This window comes from Clarias gariepinus, chromosome 22 (genome assembly GCF_024256425.1).
Source record: "Clarias gariepinus isolate MV-2021 ecotype Netherlands chromosome 22, CGAR_prim_01v2, whole genome shotgun sequence".
Lineage (NCBI taxonomy): Eukaryota > Metazoa > Chordata > Actinopteri > Siluriformes > Clariidae > Clarias > Clarias gariepinus.
Window position 1 is genome coordinate 4,788,012 of NC_071121.1, and position 23,013 is coordinate 4,811,024.

Below are 23,013 nucleotides of genomic sequence, written 5' to 3' on the forward strand. Positions count from 1 at the left end.
AAAGAAATCTGGCAGCGTTTCTGGGTGCACGACTTGGCTTTACTTCACTTCCACGTTGGACACTTATCCCTTCTTTATTTTTTTCCCTATTATCCATCCTTCCTTCCTAATTTCCTTCCTTCATTTTTCCTGGTACTACAAATCTTTTTCTTTTTTTTGCCTTCCTTCCATCTATCCATCCATCCATCCATTCATTGATCCATCAGTATTTTCCATCAATCCTTCCTTCAGTCCTTTCTTCCATTATATACATACTGTACATACACCCATCCATCTATCCATCCTTGTATCCATCCTTCCTTCTTTCCCTTTTTCCTTTATGATCGAAAATGCCGGTACATGCCAATTCTTTTTCTTTTTTTCCTTTCTTCTATCTATCATTCATCCAGCAATCTTTCTATCATTTTATCAATCTTTCCTTCCAACATTTTTCCTCCCTTTTGTGCCTCCTCCTGATCTTCCATCCATCCATCCATCCAATAGAAGTATTTTTTCCTCCTTCCTTTATGATTACTGGTATGTGCTGATTCTTTTGTTTTTTTTTCCTTCCTTCTTCCATCTATCCTTTCATCAATCTTTTCATATGTCTGTAATTTTCTCTTCTTTCCATTCACCCCTTCTTTTTTCTACCATCTGTCCCTCCATCTGTTCATCCTTCCATCCACCGTTGCTCCCTTCCTTTCTTCTTTCCCTTATTATTACAGATGCATTACAGCTCTTTCTATTTTTTCATCCAACCATCCATCCATCCATACATCCATCATCAATTCGTCTATTATTACTGGTACACGACAGTTTTTTCTTTTTGCCATTCGCTCATCTGTCCATCCATCCATCCATCCATCCATATATCTTTCTTCTTTTCTTTCATCCATCCATCCTTCGATTTCTTTCTTCCTTCAGTTTTTCTTTTTTTCATGTAATTCATCGAGCCATCTGTCAATAGTTTTTTCTGTTCCGTCCTTCATTCTTTTTCTTCATGTTTACAGGCACATTCAACCAAAGATCCATAAAAATGAAGAACATTAAAACAGGAACAACTGACAAATGTAGGAAGAGCAGTGATGCAATGTTTCACAGACCGGATGTCCATGTCTGTACTGTAGGCTGAAAAGTGTGATCATGATTAGATCTTCAGCATGATATAAGATTAAATGCTCTCTCTCTCTCTCTCTCTCTCTCTCTCTCTCTCTCTCTCTCCCTGTAGTGCGGTGTCTCGTCGCGGGCCGTGATGTCAGATCCTGTGGAGCAGGATGGTAAGGAGCTGAGTCCGGTGGATTTCATCCAGCTGCAGCAGTACATGGACTGTGAGTGTCAAACCTCCCACACACTGGTTACAGGGTCTCAGTGCCTCACTCATCTCGCTTCACACACCTCTAATGTGTGAATGTGAAAGCATCTTCTGTGTGTAGTGTGTGTGTGTGTGTGTGTGTGTGTGTGCCTCAGTTTAAAAGAGGCATATTAAAACTCAAAGCCAAGGTTTCGTTTTTCAGACATTTTCTCTTTCTGTGTGTGTGTGTGTGTGTGTCTCCAGACTGCAGTTTGAAGGTGAAAGATGTGCTGAAAGAATTTGACGCAGATGGCCAGTTGGCTCAGTACAGGCACGGAGAGGTGAGAGTATGAGCTGGCGGGTCGGGTACCAGCTGCCCTGCTTCACTTTTCACGTCAAACCAATATGCAAAGTGGACATGACTGTGTGTCCCTCCTTTAGCCTCAGTCACACACACTCCCACTCCCACCTCCACACACTCGAAACTTTTCTTTCTGCGTGAAATCTGCCAAGTGGATAATTTTGATTATATACTAAATTATATGTGAAAGTCTGAGGCCTCGGTGAACATTTGGGAACATTTCTACATTTTTTATTTTTTAAAGTTTTTTAATCGAGAATACATTTTGAAAAATGAAAAACCCAAACTTCCAAGGCAACTTATTGCAATACATTTTTGAGGTTTGAAGAGGTTTTGAATGTTTGTTTTGGAGAAACAAACATTATCTTTAATTTAGATCATTTATCCTTTATATAGTGCGGTCAGTCGATTAAAATTATTTTTTTTAATCTAGTTAATCACAGTTATAGTCTGTGATCAATCTTGATTAATCACAATTTTAAAAGACTCAGATTCACTTGTACTATAAAAAAGAGATGCATGACAAAATGGTTAGAGGAAACAGATTATGCAGTTTTATCTTATAACATTACCAATCACATTCTCTTTAAATTTATAATCTTTTAAATGGGCCTGGCACTGCGTACAGTGGCTGGGTATTATGGGGTGTAGAAACCCACCAACGGTAGGGCTTGATCTCCGATCCTCAGATCCGAGGATCAACATCCTAGAGCCTTAGCCGCCTGAGCCACCGCTCACACGTCTTACATTTAACATATTCTTGCAAAAATAGTTTCCCTTAAAGGTAGCTTGAGCACAAAACTTTGGTTTTATCAAAACTATTATGTAGAAGCTTTTTATAATAAAACTTGCCATCAGCACACCTGGTGACGTCTCCTCTGTCATTTTATTATCCGCATTAAATGTCCCGTCATTAGGGTCATGTGATTAATCACACACATTAACGAGTTAATATTGACAGCCCTAATATATATATATACATTTACATTTGGCATTTGGCAGACAGCCTTACCCAGAACGACATTTTTATCTAATTATATATCTGAGCAGTTAAAGGGGTTAAGGGCCTTACTCAAGCGCCCAACAATGGCAACTTGGTTTGAACCTGGGACATGACAGGTGGGGCGCAATGAACGGGAGGAAATTAATGGAAAATAATTTTAAAAAGTACCTATTCTAACTCATGTTTTTTCTTTATTGACACTGAAGAGCGTACACTCAAAACTAAACAATCACACACAAAGAAATTGATCATTAATACAAGTAAATGTAAATAACATCAGTTGGGGGCCGGGAGAAAAAGTGGAACCATAGTGCGTCAATAACGGTACAACGTCGGCATGGTCACAAACCGGGTCAGTGGCGTACGCAGTGGGCATAATAACGTCGATGGATAAATGTGTTACATGGACCACAAAGAAGCAGGTGATTCAGCACCATCAGCCTAATCAACCGAAAAGCCAGCCGAAAAGAAAATATGATGACTCAGTGGACAGCAAAGCACAAATGGCTTCATTCAAAGCTGCATACAGAATTGCCCCGTGCAAAACACCTACAGCAGCTAATGCAGTGCAAACTCACTTCAAATGTGGTCAATTTGAGAGTTCTACACGATTCTTGCTCTGCGCTAGAATTCGTCTCGGTGTTAATTCTAAGGGATTTTTTTTGGGCTGCCCCCCCCGACCCCATACAAAAAGTCATAGCGCCCCATTCCAGAATAAGCCACTCAATTTGACAACACAATGGTTCATGGGTCTACGCCAAATTATGGTACGGGACTAATTACGCACAAGTTCGAACGGAAGAAGAATAAAAATAAATAAATAAATAAACAAGGTTGCAAGATAATACGGGTGATGCTTTGCTTCACCATCACCACTAATAATTTAGATTTCAATTCTTATTAATGTAGCAATGCTGAAGCCGTATCTTCTTAGCACATACCGAATTCATCATGTCTGAGCTCATTGAGGTGTGTGTGTGCCTGTGTGTGTGTGTGGGTCTAATTCTCTGTGGCATGCGGCATCTTTTTCCACTTTTACACCACAGGAGCCCAGGTGTCCTCAAGGCTTTAAAGTTTGAGTTTGTCTCGCAGAAAAGAGGACGGCATTCGCGCTGAGACACAGAACTGGGTTTGGGTTTGTAGCGCAGCACCAGTGGGAGGAAAAAAAACTTCACCTTCCCTCAGGAGCTCAGATGTTATGTTATGGTGCTATAGTTCAGTTTCTCTTCAACTTTTTGGTAACATGTTCATGAGCACATTGGAGCATCGCTGGTTCAGTTGTATGAGTAAAAAAGGACTGTGAATGGGACGTCGGTTCCCATCAGCAGATCGCAAGCTCGGATAAAATGGGAGGGGTTGCGTTAGGAAGGGCGAGTGGCATCCATAAAACCTGTGCCAAATCAAATACGCTGGAAAGATTTTCTGCTGTGGAGAGCAGTAATGGAGTAGGAGAGGTAAAAAAAGAAAAAAGAAAAAAAAAAAAGACATTTATTAGTGCATTGTAACTGTGCTTATACTTCTTGCTGGTAATTAATGCTTGCTTGTAAACATTATGATTATAGTGATAATAAGTGCACATAAAACTCTAATCCTCTAAAAATAATTCTAATATTGAATAATTATATGATTATATAAGTGTATATGGGCGAATAGTATTATAACGTCTTTTATTATTAATTAGATGAAATGCCAAAAATAATTAGTTGATAAATGACTTATTGTTTTGATCTTTGAAAAGGTTTTAATCCTAAACTCAAAGTTTTTTCTCCAGCTGTGATTAAAAAGCATTCTTCTTTTTTTTTTTTTTTTTTTTATAACTCGCTCTGCTGGTTGAGTTATTTTAAGGGTAGCAAGGAAATCCTGGTGTGACAATGAGGCTGTGGGTTCCTTATTTCTTAATATGTCGCAGAATCATCATTTAAATATTAGAAAATAGCATTCTAACGAGTTTATTCCAAGCTCCTCTACATAACCATGCTTTCGATAGCTATATCTCACAGTACAGTAATCAACTTGGAATTAAATGGAGTTAATTGAACCAGGAATCTGAAAGTATGCTTAACTCAAATCTCCCAAAATGTGACTCAATACCTGGAAAAGAGAAAACAAAACCTTAATAATGATTATGTTCCATGTTTTGGAAAATGAGGCGTAATCAATAATGACACCATTATGGTATTATTTCTATAAAAACTCATTAAAAACATTTCTGAAGCTGACTATTGTCCTGAAACACTACGTCCAACAGTGTACAGTCCTCATTTATCATGAAAAATAGGCAAGGACTATTATTTTTCATTCATACTTTTTAACCATTTATGTTTGCATGTTATGTTGTTGAACGTCCATGAAACACGTCAGCTCCAGTTATCACTTATGCTAGACTTTTGTTTCTTTTTATTAACCCTTTCTTTGATTAGCTGTCCTATAAATAAAACTAATTTCTATTATCTGTCCAGATAATTTTGGCAATAAAGGTTGTAAAGTCAATTTTTTATTATTGTAAATTTTTAAACGAAGACTTATCAATAGTGGACCGCTTATCGTTTCAGAGCTCTGACACTGGAGACTCCTTCCTTTTCTCGCTATAAAAAAAAACATATTAGAATGGACATATTCATTATAAACCTAGATTTTGTGTTTAAGCAATTAATCAACAATCCGAACAATAATTTAAACAGATTTAAGACTTATAAGCAGGTGTAATGATTCATGAGGATGTGGTTTGAAGAAAACACTTTTTTTCATCTCAAGCTGCATTTGAATTCTTTATATTTTACTTTAACTGTGCGAGGAGTGTGTGTTACTGTGTTCATTAATCAGAGGATTGTCCTCTTCTCTGTCCATCAGTGCATTGATGGGGAAGGCTTCCGTCTTTTCCTGAACACGTATCTGGAGGTGGACGAGTTCCCCCCGGAAATGTGCGAGCGCCTCTTCAACACCTTCAAGACATCTGACGAGGCCGGTGAGTCTCAGAAGCCTAAATTCGTCCTATGAGGAAGAGATCAGTGATAAAGCTGCACTATATATATATATAAATCCTTATGCACATCATCATGGTTAGATTATTACGTATGCTAACTGTAAAAGATTAAAAACTGCAAAACTGGCAGTGTTTGCAAATTCTTTAAACTTTATCTGTTTCAAGGGTCTTCAATTTTCCTTTATGGAAAAATATACACAGGTTAAAAAAAAAACCCTGGAAATTGCAAAGACATGCACAAAAGATTATAAAACCTGTTAAATCATCTGGTTCACTTTTACATGTGTATTCTTTAGTGTCTGTCTCTACACATGACTAATGAACCATAAACCATAAACACTGTTTGTTTTTGTTTTGTCTCTAAGGGGAGGTCTTCCTTAAAGACGTGTCCTGTTATTTCTCCCTGCTGGAGGACGGGCAGCCTCGGGACAAACTGGAGTGTGAGTCTTGGCATGTTTTAACACAACCTTCTTTCCACGAACTCAGAGGGGATAAGAAGCTAAAAATGTATCTCTCTTTCATCAGATGCATTCAAACTCTATGACCGAGACGGCAATGGAGTCCTGGACAGTTCAGTGAGTCATGCCTGTCTGCCTGTCTGCCTGTCTGCCTGCCTGTCTGTCTGTCTGTCTGCCTGTCTGTCTGCCTGCCTGTCTGTCTGCCTGCCTGTCTGCCTGCCTGTCTGCCTGTCTGTCTGCTGTCTGTCTGCCTGCCTGCCTGTCTGTCTGCCTGTCTGCCTGCCTGTCTGTCTGTCTGCCTGCCTGTCTGTCTGTCTGCCTGTCTGTCTGTCTGTCTGTCTGTCTTTCTGTCTTTCTGTCTGCCTGTCTGTCTGCCTGTCTGTCTGTCTGCCTGCCTGCCTGTCTGTCTGCCTGTCTGCCCATCTGTCTGTCTGCCTGCCTGCCTGCCTGTCTGCCTCTCTGTCTGCCTGTCTGCCTCTCTGTCTGCCTGTCTGTCTGTTTATGCACCTGTCTGTCTGCTCATTTGTATGTCGAGCTTTCTGTCTCTCTGTCTGACTGATTAGATATTTACTCTATAATAAATACTAAAGTAATAAATACTCTTGTGTTTATTGAATTGGGCATTTGTCCATTTAATTATATTTGTTTGGTGGTTTTGATTTTGCACTTGTTTAATCTGGCATTTATCTGATCATGTGTTTATATGATTATGTGTTTAGGAGTGTATTTGGTCAGGTTTTTATTCGACCTGTTGCTTTTTTGATTAGGAGTTTAATTAAACAGGTTTTTATTAAGACCGTAGTTTATTTTGTCAGGAATTTATTAGATCTGTTTTTTTATTTGATTAGGAGTGTGTTTGTTCGGGTGTTTATTTGTTTAGGAATTTATGTGACCTTGTTTTTATTTAATCAGGTGTTTATTTGATCAGGTTTTGATTTAATCAGGAGTTTATTTCATTATGTGTTTATTTGGTCATTATTTTATTTTATTTGGGGTTGATTTAATTTGCTTGAATTTTTTTTAATCAAGTGTTAGTTTGCTCTGTGGTTTATTTTATTACGTGTTTATTTGATTGTGTAATTATTTGATCTGATGGTTTCGATTATGAGTTCGTTTAATAAGGTGTTTATCTGATCGTGTGGTTGTATGATTGTGTTCATTTCATCGGGCGTTTATCTGATTATCTTTTTATTCGGTTGTGTGTTTTTTGAATGTGTTCGTTTAATGGTGTTCGTTTGATCATGTCCGTTATTTGATCATGTGTTTGTTTAATAATGTGTTTATCAGGTGTCTGATTAGATTTTAATTAATTTTTTTGCTTGGTTGTTGAAATGATCAGATGTATGAATGTTGCGGTGGTAATCAGCTTCATAAAATCTTTTTGCTGTTACAGGAAGTGGACCGGATTATCGCTCAGATGATGCACGCAGCTGACTATCTGGGCTGGGACGTGTCAGAGCTCAGACCTGTGAGTCTATCTTCTTCTTCTTCTTTTGTGTGTGTGAGTGTGTGTGTCTGCACACACACACAGTGGTGTCAAAAGTATTCACATTCATTACTTGAGTAGTAGTATAGATAGTAGGGTTTAAAAAGACTTAGAAGTTGAAGTATCAACTCGATTAAACGTGTAAAAGTACTGGTTTCAAAACTACGTAAAGTATAAAAGTAAAAGTAACGTGAGGGGGGAAAAAGCATTAAGGATAAAAGCTTAGGCTGTGCCACGGGCCTATATACTGCACTAACAACTCATTTAAAAAAAGAAAAGAAAAATGTGGTGTTGTTTTTTTGTTGTATTATTTAACGGCCATAGTGATTTGGGATACTGTATATGGCAAGAGAAAAAGAATGCATTTTAGTACAATGCAAATACATTAAAGAACCATATATGTGTACTACTGAGCATTAACATGTTTTATGGAGAAGAAGATATGATAACTAGTTGCCTATAAGTATTTTAATGGTGCAAAAAGTCAAACTTCGAAGTCATGTCATCAGCAACCTTTATTGAAATGTAAATGTACATCCAAGCAACATACAAGAAAATTAGTGCACCCAGGGCAGGCTTAGTAACAATTACCCTCGTATGGTTGTCTACAATAAACATTAGTGCTGTCGGAATGAATGATGAGTCCAAGTGATTATTACATATATATTATGTATATAAACCTTATCAACCGAAAATGCTATTTTATTCAAACGTCTTTGCTGGAGTGTGTGACGTGACGTCATGTGCAGGTGCGATGGATCACGTACCAACCAATAGGGTGTCGGAATGGTATGTTTATACTTCTCATGCAACCACAATCAAATTCGCTCCATCCGGATGGCGTGATTTATCCAGAGGTTTTTTTTTTTTTTGCTTATTTTTTAAATGACGAGCTGAAATAAAATAGGAGTAACGAGGCTATCTTTAAAATGTAAGGAGTAGAAGTAAAAAGTCGGCTGAAAAATAATTACTCCAGTAAAGTATAGATACCCAAAATTTCTACTTAAGTAAAGTAACGAAGTATTTGTACTTTATTACTTGACACCTCTGGTGTGTGTGTGTGTGAGATGCTGCCGGAAAGTGTAGCGTATCTTCATAACACGCATGAGTACTTGGGTTTCTTTCTTTAGACCTAACCTTGAGGTTAGAGCTTTGTGAAATAAGTTTGCATACCAGACATCAATGCGCTTTCTTTGCTCCGTAGCTGAAATGTGTTTTACAAACTGAGACGTTCTGTAACTGTTTGTCTGCTTCGTAGGTTTGGTTTTCACACGGTGGCCACAAGGCTAACGCTTCTCCGGCACTGGAAGCTCCAGTCCATTTTTAAAACTGTAGTCATGTTTTAACGTGTAATTGTTATACAACGCCGTACGGTCGGCTTCTGTTAAAAACACTGACTTGAAACATTAGTGGTTTTTTGTTGTGATTGTGACATGCTGATGTACGATGAGTCAGTGGCGATGGGAGCAGTGTGTAAGGATTGTTTTAGGATAATAACACATGAATAGATTAAAAAAATATGGCGTTTTTTGTTTTAAATTTTTTATCCGACTCCCACACTGATACACAACTTCACGCACTCACACTCACACACTCACACAATAGTTTTACATTCTGCCTTCTAGGCGCTGAAGGACATGATGACCGCGATCGACTCGGACAGCAGCGGAACAGTGTCGCTGGACGAGTGGGTGCAAGGAGGGATGAACAACGTGCCTCTACTGGTTTTACTGGGGTTGAAGGTTAGACAGAAAGACATAGACACACACACACACACACACACACACACAGTTCCCAATTCCCTAAAGACCATGTTGTTATTCCTCTTTCACATAATGTTGAAATAAATGCTGTGAAGTTCATTGTGTGTGTGTGTGTGTGTGTGTGTCGGGTCTGCTCTTCACATCCACTTTCTCGAGCTAATACTCAGGAAGTTGTGGCTTACTGCACTTGGCATTTACACAGTGGTACTGAACACACACTCACACACACACACACACACACACACAATTCTAAAAGTCACAGATCTCGGTCGTGGCTAGAAGAGCGGATTAAAATGAAAATAATTGAAAATAAAAGTACAAGTATAGTGCAGTAAATAAAAAGGTGTCGATCTTGTATTTAATCGCTACACATTCTTCATTATTTACTCCCTACGTTCCTACAGCCTCGTCCCCGCCCTCCCCGGGCTAAGTACTTTCCCAGAACGCTACACTACACGGCTCATTGTGGATGCTTAGTAGTACACTCGAGCTACACTGGTTTTTTCACACCGAGTGTGACCGAGATCTCAGATCTTCCTGTTCGGTCACATACTGAGAAGCGTGTGGAGGGATTTCCCCGCAGTCTATTTCCATCCCAGAGCGCAGAGGATGTACCGTGCTCTCTCTCTCTCTCTCTCTCTCTCTCTCTATCTCTCGCCGGCCTGCTCGGGGTTTATTTTGGTTGTTTGCAGTTTCATATCTCCTTGGGTTTGTTTTGAAGCTGGCCCCTCTCTGACTCATTTCAACTGGCAACTGTCTCTAGTAACTAACCCGCTATAAATAGGACCACGCGCAAATAAATAAAATTGTCCAACGTCTCCTGTGTCTGCGCACCCACACTGCGACGATGAGTTATGATTGATGATTGAAAGCCAGATGTGTGGATGGAACTGTGGGCAAAGTGACTAACGACCTCAATGAGTAATGAGCTTAAATTACAAGCTTTTTGTCCCTCTTCTGTAACACGGTGCTTTGTGTTCGTGGTTGAAATCCCACCTACGTCTAGTTCACATTAACTTCATACGTAAAGAATGAACCGAGACAGGAAAGGCTGTAATAGGAAAACAATCAGTGACGAAGTGGTGTGTTATGTGGAATTTTAAGGTAACCGTTACTTTCCTGTTTTTTTTTTTCTCCATTTAACAGCATGTCTCAAAGTCATGCTAGGAAAACGTAGGACGTCGATAAGAAACCTAACTTGTTATCACTTGTGTTATAACAGCTGTAAACTTGTCATTCCTTTACCAGCTTCTCTTATTGCTAATTGAATAATAAAAAAAGGTGACTACAAATCTGTTTGTCCAGTGTTAAAAAGCCCTGACGCTGGAGACTCCTTCCATAAAGATTAAATATGAAAATCCCTTCTCCCTATACAGAAACTTCACCATATTAACATTAAGGATTTTTTTTTGTTGTTACTTTCCATAAATCTGACTGTAATTTAAAGTGTCAGCTTCATATCTGAATGCACTCACTCTCTAAAAGTCATAAAAAAAACATTTAGAGATCTCTTTTAGTAAACTGAACTCTTCTGAATGTCATGCGGTAACATTTCGATTAGGTGTAGATAAGATTGCATCATCCAGGCGTACTGCAGGGTGTAATATGAATAGTGCGCCTACCAGTACTTAAACTCAATACACAAGTAAAAGTACAAGTACATACATGGCTAAACATTTACTCCTCTGCATGTAAAAGTACCTTATTAACTTTTATGTATATATGATGAAACGGTCTGTTTAGGCAGATAGAGAAGACGGCGCAGTATGAAGCTGTTCTTTTGCAGGCCAAACATGCTTTGTACTGTATACAGTATGATGTCAGGGACGCATCATATTTTTTGGGATGCATAAAAATGTACAACACGTGCTGTACTGAAATATATTTTATATATTTATAGCCTGTTAAGATAACATTATATGTACAGTTAAAGTTAACATATAATCACACATACATGAAAAAAGCATTCTATAGTCGCCGCACGATTGTACTGTACGCTAACTGCACGATCCCACCAGTAGCAGCATGGGGTTATGGGCGTTCCGCGAAATTTAAGAAAGATGCGGAAACTTTTGTTTTGATTACATTTTGGTTGGTGAAACAGTCATGCGGTAGATCTACCAGCTGCATGTGTAGAATAAATGGTTTGGAAAGTAATGGGTCGAATATAGCCCAATGTAGTGGAGTAATTAAATGAATGATGGATAGCATTGTCAGCCTCTTTTATATTATTTTGGTATCTTGGCTAGCTAGTTTTTACCCTGTATAATGCAAGTTGTCTACACGATTGAACATGAGCATACTGCAAGCACCAGTTGCTTTGCTCAGTATAATAGTTTGTTAGCTAGATTGCTTCTAATCTTACTTTGACGAGTGCAATCACCTGTGCAATCCAGGAGAATATGTACTGTAGCCCAGAGACCAAGTAGGAGGGATTTGTTGGCCAAAAAGGTAATCGTCAATCACTTTGGCGCACTAACCGATCTGTGCTTTAATTATGACCTGCCAGTCATTTTGGTACCCTAGGATGGGTGGAATGGGTTTTGTTCTTGTCCTTCCCAGATAGGATGTAGCTCAGTCACGATATTTACATTTAGGCATTTGGCAGACGCTCTTATCCAGAGCGACTTACATTTTTATCTCATTACACATCTGAGCAATTGATGGTTAAGGGCCTTGCTCAAGGGCCCAACAGTGGCAACTTGGTGGTTGTGGGGTTTGAACCTGGGACCTTCCGAACTGTAGTCCAATGCCTTAACCACTGAGCTACCCCTGGTCCACGATATGGTGTGAGTGAGAGCGTACACATTTATAGTTAACTTAGAAAATACAAAAATTGAAAAAAAAAGTGTAGCAAAGAAGTAAATATGGAAAATACTCAAGAAAAGTACAGATTCAAGTTACCCAAGTACAATGATGGAGTAGTTGTACTTTTGTTACTTGGTACGTCTGGTTCCTACAAATCATGACACTCCAGGAAATTATGTAATCTGACAACCTGGGTTATATTATATGTGTCTACTGTCAGATTTTGCAGAAATTGCAAATACTGCACACATAAAGTGCCGTAAGAATTAGTTTTTTTTCTTCTTTTTCTCTTTTAGGTGATTTCTTGATTCACTAGGTGTGGTAGTATTCTATGAAGGACTAAACATGACATCATTATAAATAAATAAATAAATGAATGCGGATTAAATAAGTAAGGTAGGGGGTCCCAGCCTTAGTCGAAATTGTGATTGGTTAAATGAAGTGAGATTGTTTCGACTCAACTAGCAATGCCTTGGGTTGTAATGACTGCTGTCTGGCAACTATGGCGTATTTTTTAAGTTAAGATCATTAGCCGATGTGTTATGCGCTAAAATTTTTCATCATGAACAATATTTATTTATGTAAACATTTTTGAATTACATGACAAACCCCTGCAACATAAATGTGTCACAAAATAAACATTATCTGAGAATTTGTATTAATGGTCTCAGTGGCTGTCACGTGCCTAGGGTTCATTATAATAGTAATATCATATGCGATAATAATAAACATATGAATTTATGTTCCATTATAATATTTCCTAGAGATTATGTGGGGGGGCATTTTAGCGCATAACAGATTAAATTAAGAACCTCGTAGCAAATGACTACGTTTTATATCGTGTCGAAAGATTAATGGACGATTTATTCCAGCTTGATGCTGAGATAACTAAAAAGCATCACGCTGATTAGATCGATCGCTTCTGTCTGAGGTGTCCTGCGGCCCAATCACGGTTTCGACTAAGGCTGGGACCGCCTACCGTATCAGCATACAGCGACGAATAAATAAATGTAGAAATGTGGAAATGCAGAAATAAATATATGTAAAAATGTGGAAAATCTAACATGGATAAATAAAGAAATGTGACAAAACAAAAATAAATAAATGAAGAAATGTGGAAATTCAGAAATAAATAAATCTTGAAATATGTTAATAAACAAAAGTAGGAATACATTTTGCAATTTTCCAGGGTATATTGTATTTATGTATTTATTTATTTCTATATTTACTTATTTATTTACACATTTATTTAGTCCTCCATAGTAATCTGGCCTGGGTGTGGCAAAAAAAAAAAAAATGACTCAGCATTCAAAACAATGTGGTTAATTATAGTTCATTCATGATTTACCAAGGGGGTAAGATTTGGATAGCTTTTTTACCCCTAGTAATTGAAACCATAATTTAGTATTTTGTATTTACATATCTGCATTTTGTATTTACTCAGGTTGTTTTTGTGTAATGTTAAAATCTGATTACGGATCTGAACACTCATTTAAGTGTGACTTAGACATTTTTTAAAAACAGCACGGGGCATATACTTTTTTTTTTTTCAATGGCACTGTACCGTACTGTTACCATGGTAACCTCGGTCACGGTCATAGGAATGTCTAAATTAAGATTTATGTATGATAGAAATGTGTCACTTTAATGCACTGATGTTACATATACCAGTTCTAAAAAGACATTAAGTGTGTGTGGAGGGTTCGGCATACAAGCACATACAACTGAAGCAAATTAATATAAAACTGTGATTCCTGCTTGACTTGGGGCTGCTACTGTATCAGAGCTGTTGTTAAAGAAGGTTAATTGATACCTTCTGTACGTCTTATCGAATCTAATTTTGCAGGTGACTCAGACGGATGGGCAGCACCTGTGGAGGATGAAGCATTTTAACAAGCCGGTGTACTGTAACGTGTGTCAGAGCATGCTGCTTGGGCTGCGCAAACAGGGCCTCTGCTGCACATGTCAGTAACTCGCACGCTCGCCGGTAATCAGCTAATTATTTTAAATAAAGTGTTCGTTTCATCAGCAGCTCTCTGTTCTCCCGCAGGCTGTAGGTACACAGTGCACGGGCGCTGCGCCAACAGGAATCCGGCTCCATGCACTCGCACCTACGTCAAATCCAAGAAGGAGGCAGGGGTAAGATTACTCCAGACATGCCTGTGCATTACTGCACATAGCAATATATAGAAACACACCAAGTCTCTGTCTGTCTAAATATATTTTCCAAACTTTAAACCTACAATGCATATCCAAAAAAAAAAAAAAGTGTTTTCTAATATAAAATCAATAAAATAAATAAATAAATAAATCTTAGCATTTTAGTTGATAGTGATGCTGGCATTCAGGCAGGAGAGGATTAATGCTAATACCAGCTTTTATTTATAAACCACATGACAGAAGCAATCAGTTTGTGTATATGGCGCCTCCAGGGCCTGGGTTCACCTCCCACAGTCCAAAGGCATGCGGATTAGGCTAATTGGTGTTCCCAGAATCGCCCATAGTGTGTGAATGAGTGTGTGCCCTGCACTGGATTGGCACCCTGTCCAGGGTGTACCCAGCCTCGTTCCCTAAGTCTCCTGGGATAGGCTCCAGGCCCCTTTTATTGTGTGTGAATGGCTGACGAGCTTTTCAAAATCAGGATGTGGAATCACTGACAAAACCAATCAAAATTAAACATTATACATCAAGGAAACTTTCCATACACAGCAAGAAAATAGACATTAGCCAGCCTTAAATAAAACAGCACAGCATGTTTGTGGACACCTGACCCTCACCAAACTCTTACCAGACAGTTGTGTAGAATAACTTTCTAAACTGTAGCATTCCCTTCACTGTATCCAAGAGGCACAACGCCAGCTCTGTGAACACATGGGTTGCCAAGATTGGAGTGGAAGAACTCAGGCGTCCTACACAGAAACCTGACCTCAACGCCACTAAAAACCTTTGGGACAAACTGGAACACCGACTGCATCCCAGATCTCATTAATGCTCTTGTATCTGAATGATCACAGGCTTGCGTCAATATCTAGTGAAAAACCTTCCCAGAAAAGTGGAGCATATTGTAACAGAACAAATTAATCTTTAATGGGATGTTCAACAAGCTTATATGGGTTTGATGGTTAGGTGTCTGCATACTTTTGGTTGTATAGTGTGTAATATGAGGACAGAACACTGCATCTAATAGCCAAGATATTAGATGTAGCCTAGTGACTTATATATATATATATATATATATATGAAGATAATCTAAGCATATAAGCAACTAAAGAATTTTATTCTCAGCCTTTCCAAGTCAGCTGTGGTGTTCCCCAAGGCTCTGTCTTTGGCCCCCTTCTGTTCATCATCTATCCTCTCCCTCTTGGTCACATCTTTAAAAAAATTCAGTATACATTTCCATTGTTATGCAGATGATGCACAACTTTATATCTCCACAAAGCCTGACTCTGCTCTTCCATGCTCTTGTCTCACCAACTGCTTAAATGGAATAAACACTTGGTTTTCCTGCAATCCACTTAAAACCTCTATTTACTGTAAATCTCTATTTGAATTGTCATTTGAAATATTTAAGATTATGATAATCTATCTTGTTTCATTTGTTATTGTTTTAATGTCACTTACTACCGATTGTTTCTCATGAGTTTGAATTGTAATGTGACCTTGGGTGACCAGAAAGGCGCTTATATAAATAAAATGCATTATTAATATTATTATTGTTGTAGTTAACATTTAGCTAGCTTGTAATATGTCTTTTTTAGAGCTTTAATCACTTTTGCCCTAAGGATCTTTTTACTTGTTTTAAAACATAACACCATTGTACTGTATAAAAGCCTATAATAAATTAAAGCAGGGGCTCAGCATTAACAGGGGGGATTTTGCCAGGATAGACAAATAGACGGCACATTGTTCAGAAAGGATGCGGGTGGGAAATTCCCAGGAAATCCTTTCACCCATTTGGTGATATAGCACTAAAACACAGACTAATTTTTTTTGGCCGATGATATGATAAAATTTCCAGCGAAAAACAGATTCGCTGACTCCTTTTAATTTCCAATATTGTGCTCCGGGTTGCCATGGCGATATAAAATGACTTCTGGAAAGTTGATTTGAATGACTGCATTCCGGGAAAACACTGCTTGCCTGGTCCTGTTTTTGTCTTTAGTATTAAAATCCAATAATGCATATTTATAAAATGGTATGATTTCTTTCCTTGTGTGTGTGTTTGACCCAGGTTTCGGTCCATGACTGGGTGATCGGGAACTGTGAGTCTGGAAAGTGTGACAAGTGTCAGAAGAAGATTAAGGGTTTACATGGAAAAAGCTGTGTGTGGTGCCATACTACTGTAAGACTCAGCTTTACTATATAAAAAAATGGCATCAGATATTAAACCGTAATAAATAATTACCAAAGACTTGATTTTTGATGTTGACAATGATGTAAAAGTTTTAAGTAGTTGATTATTTATTTATTTTTGGGTACTTTCTGTATTAGCGCCATAACGAGTGCGCGAACCAGGAGCCTACAGAGTGTAACTGCGGCCCAATGAGAGACCACATTTTACCTCCATGGGCCATTTACCCCGTCATTAAGGTAGTGTGATTTTCCAGATGTGAGATTCTCGGTTTTATGTTTAATTACTTGAGGATTTCACTCTTCCTGTTCTTCAGGACAGGCAAAACTGTGTGAAGAACGGAGCAGACGACACTGAGTACAACACTACACCTGATGGACAGGTACTGCAGGTGAGTCGTGCTTAATTACACTTTTTTTATTCTTCACCTGCTTGCTCTGGACCTTCTCAAGCTCACGTGATTATTAACGAGGCGCGTTCAAGTCAAACCAGGATTTCTTATAAATGGAGCTGTAACACTTTACGTATTTGCTGTGTTTACGCAGGTAATTCCAATCCCTAACACTCATCCCCTTCTGGTGTTTGTGAACCCTAAGAGTGGAGGCAAACAGGGTGAGAGGTGAGACCACGTCCGACACGTTCTTCTCAAACGACTTTCACTAGCATTGCATCAAATTCTTAGACAGTCCATACTGTGTATTGAAGGGAAGAAAGATGTCTTAAGAGGCTTATTGCTTTTTAAATTGGTAAATGAAACACCTAAAGAGTGTTTAGTAGAATACATATGACCGAATACATCAGAGAAGGCGTGTTTGCTGTTTGACGTGTATTCATGCACCAACACTGCAAGGTTAACGTAGCTTTCCAGGAATAGAATCCGACAGTTTAACATTGTGCAAACTGTACAGTATGACATCATCACACGCTCACCTTGGACGGTGACAGATGTGCTTGTTTTTAAACACTGGCATGGTATAAGTAAATCTACACAAAAAGTTTTATTCCTGTCTTTACTTGTACAATGTTAAATTACTGGCTATACACTCACATGCACTTTAATAGGAACTCATTTATGTGTCAGCAGTGCAAGTTATAAATGTGAAACAAGCTAAACTGAGCTCAACCGTTGAAGGTTGGGGAGAAATGCCATGTTTTTTCACTGTAACTCTCAGATCCTTGTACTTAGCTGACAGATGTCAAACCCGATTTGGTCCTCCGCTGTTGTAACCTATCCACCAAAATTGTGTGCATCAGGAAAGGTGTTTCTATTGAAGCGAGTGTTTTACATCGTAGCTCCAGTCCCAAACAAACAATGCAAGCTTAAGATGTCGAACATGTCTCACCTGGCAAGTGGAAGACGTAAATGTAAAACATAAATGTAAATGTTTTGGGGGCGTATCGTCCCTTTGACCAGCTCATTTGCATGTTTCTTTGTGCTTAGATGTCAAGTGTCACTAGAAAGTCTTTACTCGAAGAAGTAGGAACATAAACGTGGTCTAGAAAAGTGACACTGGTCTTGCTCTTTGAACCGAAATGTTGCACCTTTTAGGACAAACTTTAGGAAATTCTGCATATGTTTTGAAAAGAACTGAGTCATAATAGTTTTGTGCAACTGAGTATGTTAAAATATTTCATGGGAAATGCTGTTGGACCAAAACAATAGATAAATAAATTATAAGGGTCTTATACAGTAGATAAGAAAAAAGTGTACACTGTGAGATTGTCAGAAAATAATCGACTTGTTTTTGCCTATTTTGTCGCATACGCAGTCGCCGATTGGGATTTCAAAAAATGTTGTATGCTTTCACTTAAAAAAAAGTTTTTGTTTAGCTTCATGGATTAAAAATCTACATCATTTTAACAAATCTCCAATCAAAAAGCAGAATTTAAGTTGCATTAATATCACTTATCACAAATCAAATGGCCGATATCTAATGTGTATGGCAGCTACACTGCTGTTTTTCAGGCCAGTGTTTAAAGAATGTATTTTATTTGTTTGTTTTAGAGTTCTGCGCAAATTCCAGTACTTGCTAAACCCCCGCCAGGTTTTTAACCTCAACAATGGTGGACCAGCACCAGGGTAAGAATCTTTCTTCATCCAAGGTGGCGTTGATTTATTTATTTATTTATTATTAGAGTTTGTTTAATTTTGTCATTTTTATATAATTTATTTTCATTTTATCTAATTTTATTTACTTGTATTTATATTTTTATTTTCAATCTCATGAAACCAATCAGCCTAAGGCCGCTTCCTTTTTTAGGCACTTTTTTTGTAAACTTGTCAGGAAAATTGAGTCATAAGTTTGTCTTTCCCTACTGTAATTCTTTAAAAGCATAGCCTGTTGTCCACACCTCCATCCATCATACAGATTATCTGGACAAATATTAGTTCACAATTTGACTACTATAACTTCTTTCATCAAAGCATAGCTTTCATCAAACACATTTTTAAATTAATTGTTAATGCAATAACACTACTGTCACATATGACATTTAATTTGTATTTATTTAAATTCTCTATTACATGTGTTGCCCTTGGCTTGTAGAACGCCATCACTATCATGTCCTCTACCTCTATAGTAGTCTCCTCTGCTAATTGCGTAGTTGATTTGATTAAATAGATCGTTGCTGATACAGTTGGTAAAAATCATGTTCTAAAAATAAATTCTTGAAAATGTCACCATGTATCTCACACACACACATCCTGGTTCACAGGGGAAGTGTGGTTTCCCCATGTTAATTTACACATCTGCATGCAAGAGCTTTATCATAGAATATACAAATGCAAATTGATTACAGACGTTATCCTGGAAAAAACAGTCCCATGTAAATAGGTCTGATGTCTGGGTTTCTTCCTTCTTCCTGGAGAAATTTCAGTTTTTCATCCAAAAGAAAAGAAAAGTGTTGTCTGTACATTGTTTAGGACTTGTTCTTTCATTGATATTATTATGTGTCATACATTGCAGGACATGAAACTAGTCACAGGATCACCACAGCATGCCCTTTTGCATTTGCTTGAAATTAAAACTGCGCCATACTGTAGATGAAATCAAAATGTTGATTAAAAGGGAGGTCATGGACAGTTATAGTATGGGCCAGATAATAAACTGCAAGTTTTGACAGCTGTGCATGCGTCAAATGGTGGCGCATCTTAATTGACCACTGGACAGAATTTAATAAACCTTTTTCAGAACTTCGATATCTGCCTGAAGTTTAACCTGCACCATAAGTGAAATCAAAAGGTTGAGTTAAGGCAATGTTGGAGAATTCTGCCGTACAGAAAGACAGACAGACATGTACAGTATGTCTAAAATAATAAGATCACTGATTGCAATAAAGCTGATCAGGTTATTTTTTGTTTCAACCTTTTGCCTACTTCAACGAACTCTTTAACTGTCAACGATGGGTACTTGCACTGGTACTGTAAAAATTTAATGAAAACACCAAACATATGAATTCAAGACTTCCAGTGGTCAGGTATAACTCTTGTGGAATTTTCCTACTAATATTGTTCTATTGTAATATTGTTCACACCAAGCATTAATTATTCTGCTATTTTCACTATTTTCAAATCTATCTATAGAGCAAATATTTAAGTCATCGTCAATATTGTAAAAATGTTCCTGCAGTGTTTCTCATGGAAGTGAATCAAACAAACCAAAAGTTTGTTAGCATAGTTTTTAAAGGTGAAAAATTTCCCAAAATTGGTCTATATTCAGTTAGCAAGTGGAGCTGAATAAGTTTTTTTTGCTCAGTCTACGAGCCCAACCCGCTTTTCTCATTCCTGAACATAAAAGTGGTGAGCTAGCATGCTAAGTAGAGGAAGCGTTAGCAAAGACTATCAAGACACAACTCACAAACACAATAAATAGTCCTATAAACATGCCAAATCTGACTTGTTGTGAGAATGGTTACACACATTCTTCTTTTGTTTTAGTAATAAATTCTTGTGATTTCTAAGCTGTGGGATTAGCATGCTAGCAGGGTGCTGAGGGGAGCAGTAGGAGGCAGTGTCTAAAAAATGACTAACAGAGCAAACATGTAAACACAACCATATATTCTTAAACGTGTTTTTTAAAAGACATGACTTAATTTTTTTTTCCTTTTTTTTTTTGGTACTTAAGTTCTGCATACTTTTCCAGTTTATGTGATAGTAAGAAAAACATCACCCCTTTTCTTGTAGTAAACAGATTTGTTGCAAAAAAATTTAAATGGAAGTTTTGTCATGTTTAATATCACTGATATGATGATGTGCACAAAACACACTGCATTAATATAGTTAAACACAAAATAAAATAAAAAAAAAGGTTCAAAGGTAGAATTTATAAGTCGAACTAAGAAATACTGCAAGGTAAACCCCTTTAAAGACATTTATAGCAAACGCAGCATACTAAAAAATATTACTAAAAAATCTTCATTAAAATGACATTAATCCTAATTATTAAATATACATTATTATATTTAATTGAAAGTATGGACACAGTGCCAGAAACATAGAGTCAATTAAAATCAGAACGAACCAGCCACAAATGTATGAAGTGAAGGTCAAAATATGTTTATGTTTAAGTATTAAAAAGTTAAAAGTCATTTCCAGGTGATGAATGAGTGCTTGTCTTCCTTGAGCATCCTTGAGCATGCAGGCAGAAGGGGTGGAAAGCGCTTCTCTCCGAGTGTGTTTTACGCTGTTTTATACGGTGCATGAGATGAGAAGCAGTTCCAAAATATGTGGTGTGGGGCTTCACGTGCTAATGTGGTGAAATTGGTGTGTCATGTTTTTATGTGTCAAAGTAATTGTACAGTTGATTTTTAAAAATTAGGGTTCATGGTATTTACAATAAGCTGCAACTTTTTAAGCCGATTATACTAGCTACTGGAATTGACTCCAGTCTAACCTGAGATTAGCCAAGGCTAAAAGTTTAATATATAAACGGGTTGCACATGGCCTAATGGTTTACACTGTGGTACATACAGTATCTCGCCCCGTGCTTGTGAAGTAAGCATGTTCTCCCAACTTGTGCCCCGAGTCCCTGGGGATAGACTCCAGGCCCCTTTTATACAGTAGAATAAGTGGTATACAGTAGACGGTGAATGAAAGAAATTAGACCAAGGTGACTTTAATAAATTAGCAATAAATTAGCATGCCTTCCCAAAAATGGCTTTCCAAATTAGATAGAGTTCACATTATCTCAGGAGAAAAAGAGGTCCGTTGTTTTGTAAGAGTCTTTGCTAAGTCCAGCATATTGAAACATTTTTTCTGAAGTGGAGTCAGGAGCACTCAACCTCAAATTTTCACACTGCAGTCCAGTGACTTATCCGTATTTTACATGCGGATTGTTACTGCCGGCTGCAGTAAAGAGGAACGCCTGGAAATCAAGAAGGAAGTGCAAGTGGTGGTGGTAGATATACAACACACTGGCACTGAACAAAATAGCTCAATGCACGTTCTTCCTGTCGCCAAGATAAAGAAAACGAAAGCAACAAGCTGCTTATAAACCATTCCCACCAAGTCACCATGTTCTGTGTATTTTAGAGCGTTCTTTAAAATTCCCCCTTGCAGCTCATATCTTAAATTTTCAGTGGTTACGTTTTGCAAGGTCGGCCAAGCCTTTTTGCATGCAGTGATGAAATGAAGCGCTCAAGTGTGCCAACCAGGCGTGCAAAATACACAAAAGTGTGATACACTTGTGAGACAAGAAGTACAAATACAGAGTACAGTGTATACACAGTATAGTGCATGGAGGGAAGTCATAAAGAACTGGTTTTTCTGTGGGTTTTTATTCTAGCCAATCAGAAGGATTTACTTCTGGCATTATGGGTTCATTAATAATTCATTCAAAAGATACAGTACTAGTCAAAAATTTGGACACACCTTCTAAAATAAATGCTGAAGGAGTTGAAAATATGCAATAATCTTATTTGCCTGCTACTTATACTCTGTAAAGCCTTCATGCGGCTCTAATCTGAGGTGCTGTTTGTTAATTGGTGATTCTAAATGAACTTCTCCTCTGCAGCAGAGGTAGGTTTTGGTATTGCTTTCATGGAATGGTCTTCATGAGAGCCAGTTTCATCACGGTGCTTGATGGGGTTTGCAAATGCACTTGATAATACTGGTCTTGCAAGAACTGTTCCAGTTGTGGCCACCACTGTAGCCTCCTGGGGTGGTTTTATTTAGACTATCTCTGATAGGAAAACCTTCTGGTTGTGCATAATAGGGTTCTCGATTTAGCTACTCTCTTTGTGTGCCGGGTGAAGAGTTCCTCCTTAAACTTTCTGTTAGTTCCATGGAGAGTCTGTTGCTGGATTTTGTCTCCAGTTGTGAAAGGTGATTGATACGTAATTGTGATCTTTTTTTTAAATATATATAAATCTGACTGTAGTTTGTTTTGTTTTGTTTGTTTCCTCCCCAGGTTGAGCTTCTTCAGGGATCTTCAGGACTACAGAATATTAGTATGTGGAGGTGATGGGACTGTGGGCTGGATCCTTGACGCCATAGGTTAGAATGACTTTTTTTTGCTAATGTTATTTAAAAT

General features: G+C 37.9%; 1 protein-coding gene across 3 annotated transcripts in view; it reads left to right on the forward strand.

Moving 5' to 3' along the window:
- dgkaa (diacylglycerol kinase, alpha a) overlaps positions 1–23,013 on the forward strand; it is a 52,234-nt gene that overhangs the window by 20,293 nt on the left and 8,928 nt on the right. For all 3 annotated transcript variants that reach the window (XM_053482424.1, XM_053482426.1, XM_053482425.1), the window contains exons 2-16: positions 1,208–1,307; positions 1,535–1,611; positions 5,485–5,599; positions 5,983–6,057; positions 6,143–6,192; positions 7,469–7,543; positions 9,187–9,303; positions 13,979–14,096; positions 14,183–14,271; positions 16,364–16,474; positions 16,624–16,722; positions 16,800–16,874; positions 17,029–17,102; positions 18,489–18,563; positions 22,891–22,976. In XM_053482424.1, the coding sequence (XP_053338399.1) occupies positions 1,232–1,307; positions 1,535–1,611; positions 5,485–5,599; positions 5,983–6,057; positions 6,143–6,192; positions 7,469–7,543; positions 9,187–9,303; positions 13,979–14,096; positions 14,183–14,271; positions 16,364–16,474; positions 16,624–16,722; positions 16,800–16,874; positions 17,029–17,102; positions 18,489–18,563; positions 22,891–22,976 (1,312 nt within the window). In that variant the 5' untranslated portion in view covers positions 1,208–1,231. The remainder of the gene's footprint in view (positions 1–1,207; positions 1,308–1,534; positions 1,612–5,484; positions 5,600–5,982; positions 6,058–6,142; positions 6,193–7,468; positions 7,544–9,186; positions 9,304–13,978; positions 14,097–14,182; positions 14,272–16,363; positions 16,475–16,623; positions 16,723–16,799; positions 16,875–17,028; positions 17,103–18,488; positions 18,564–22,890; positions 22,977–23,013) is intronic.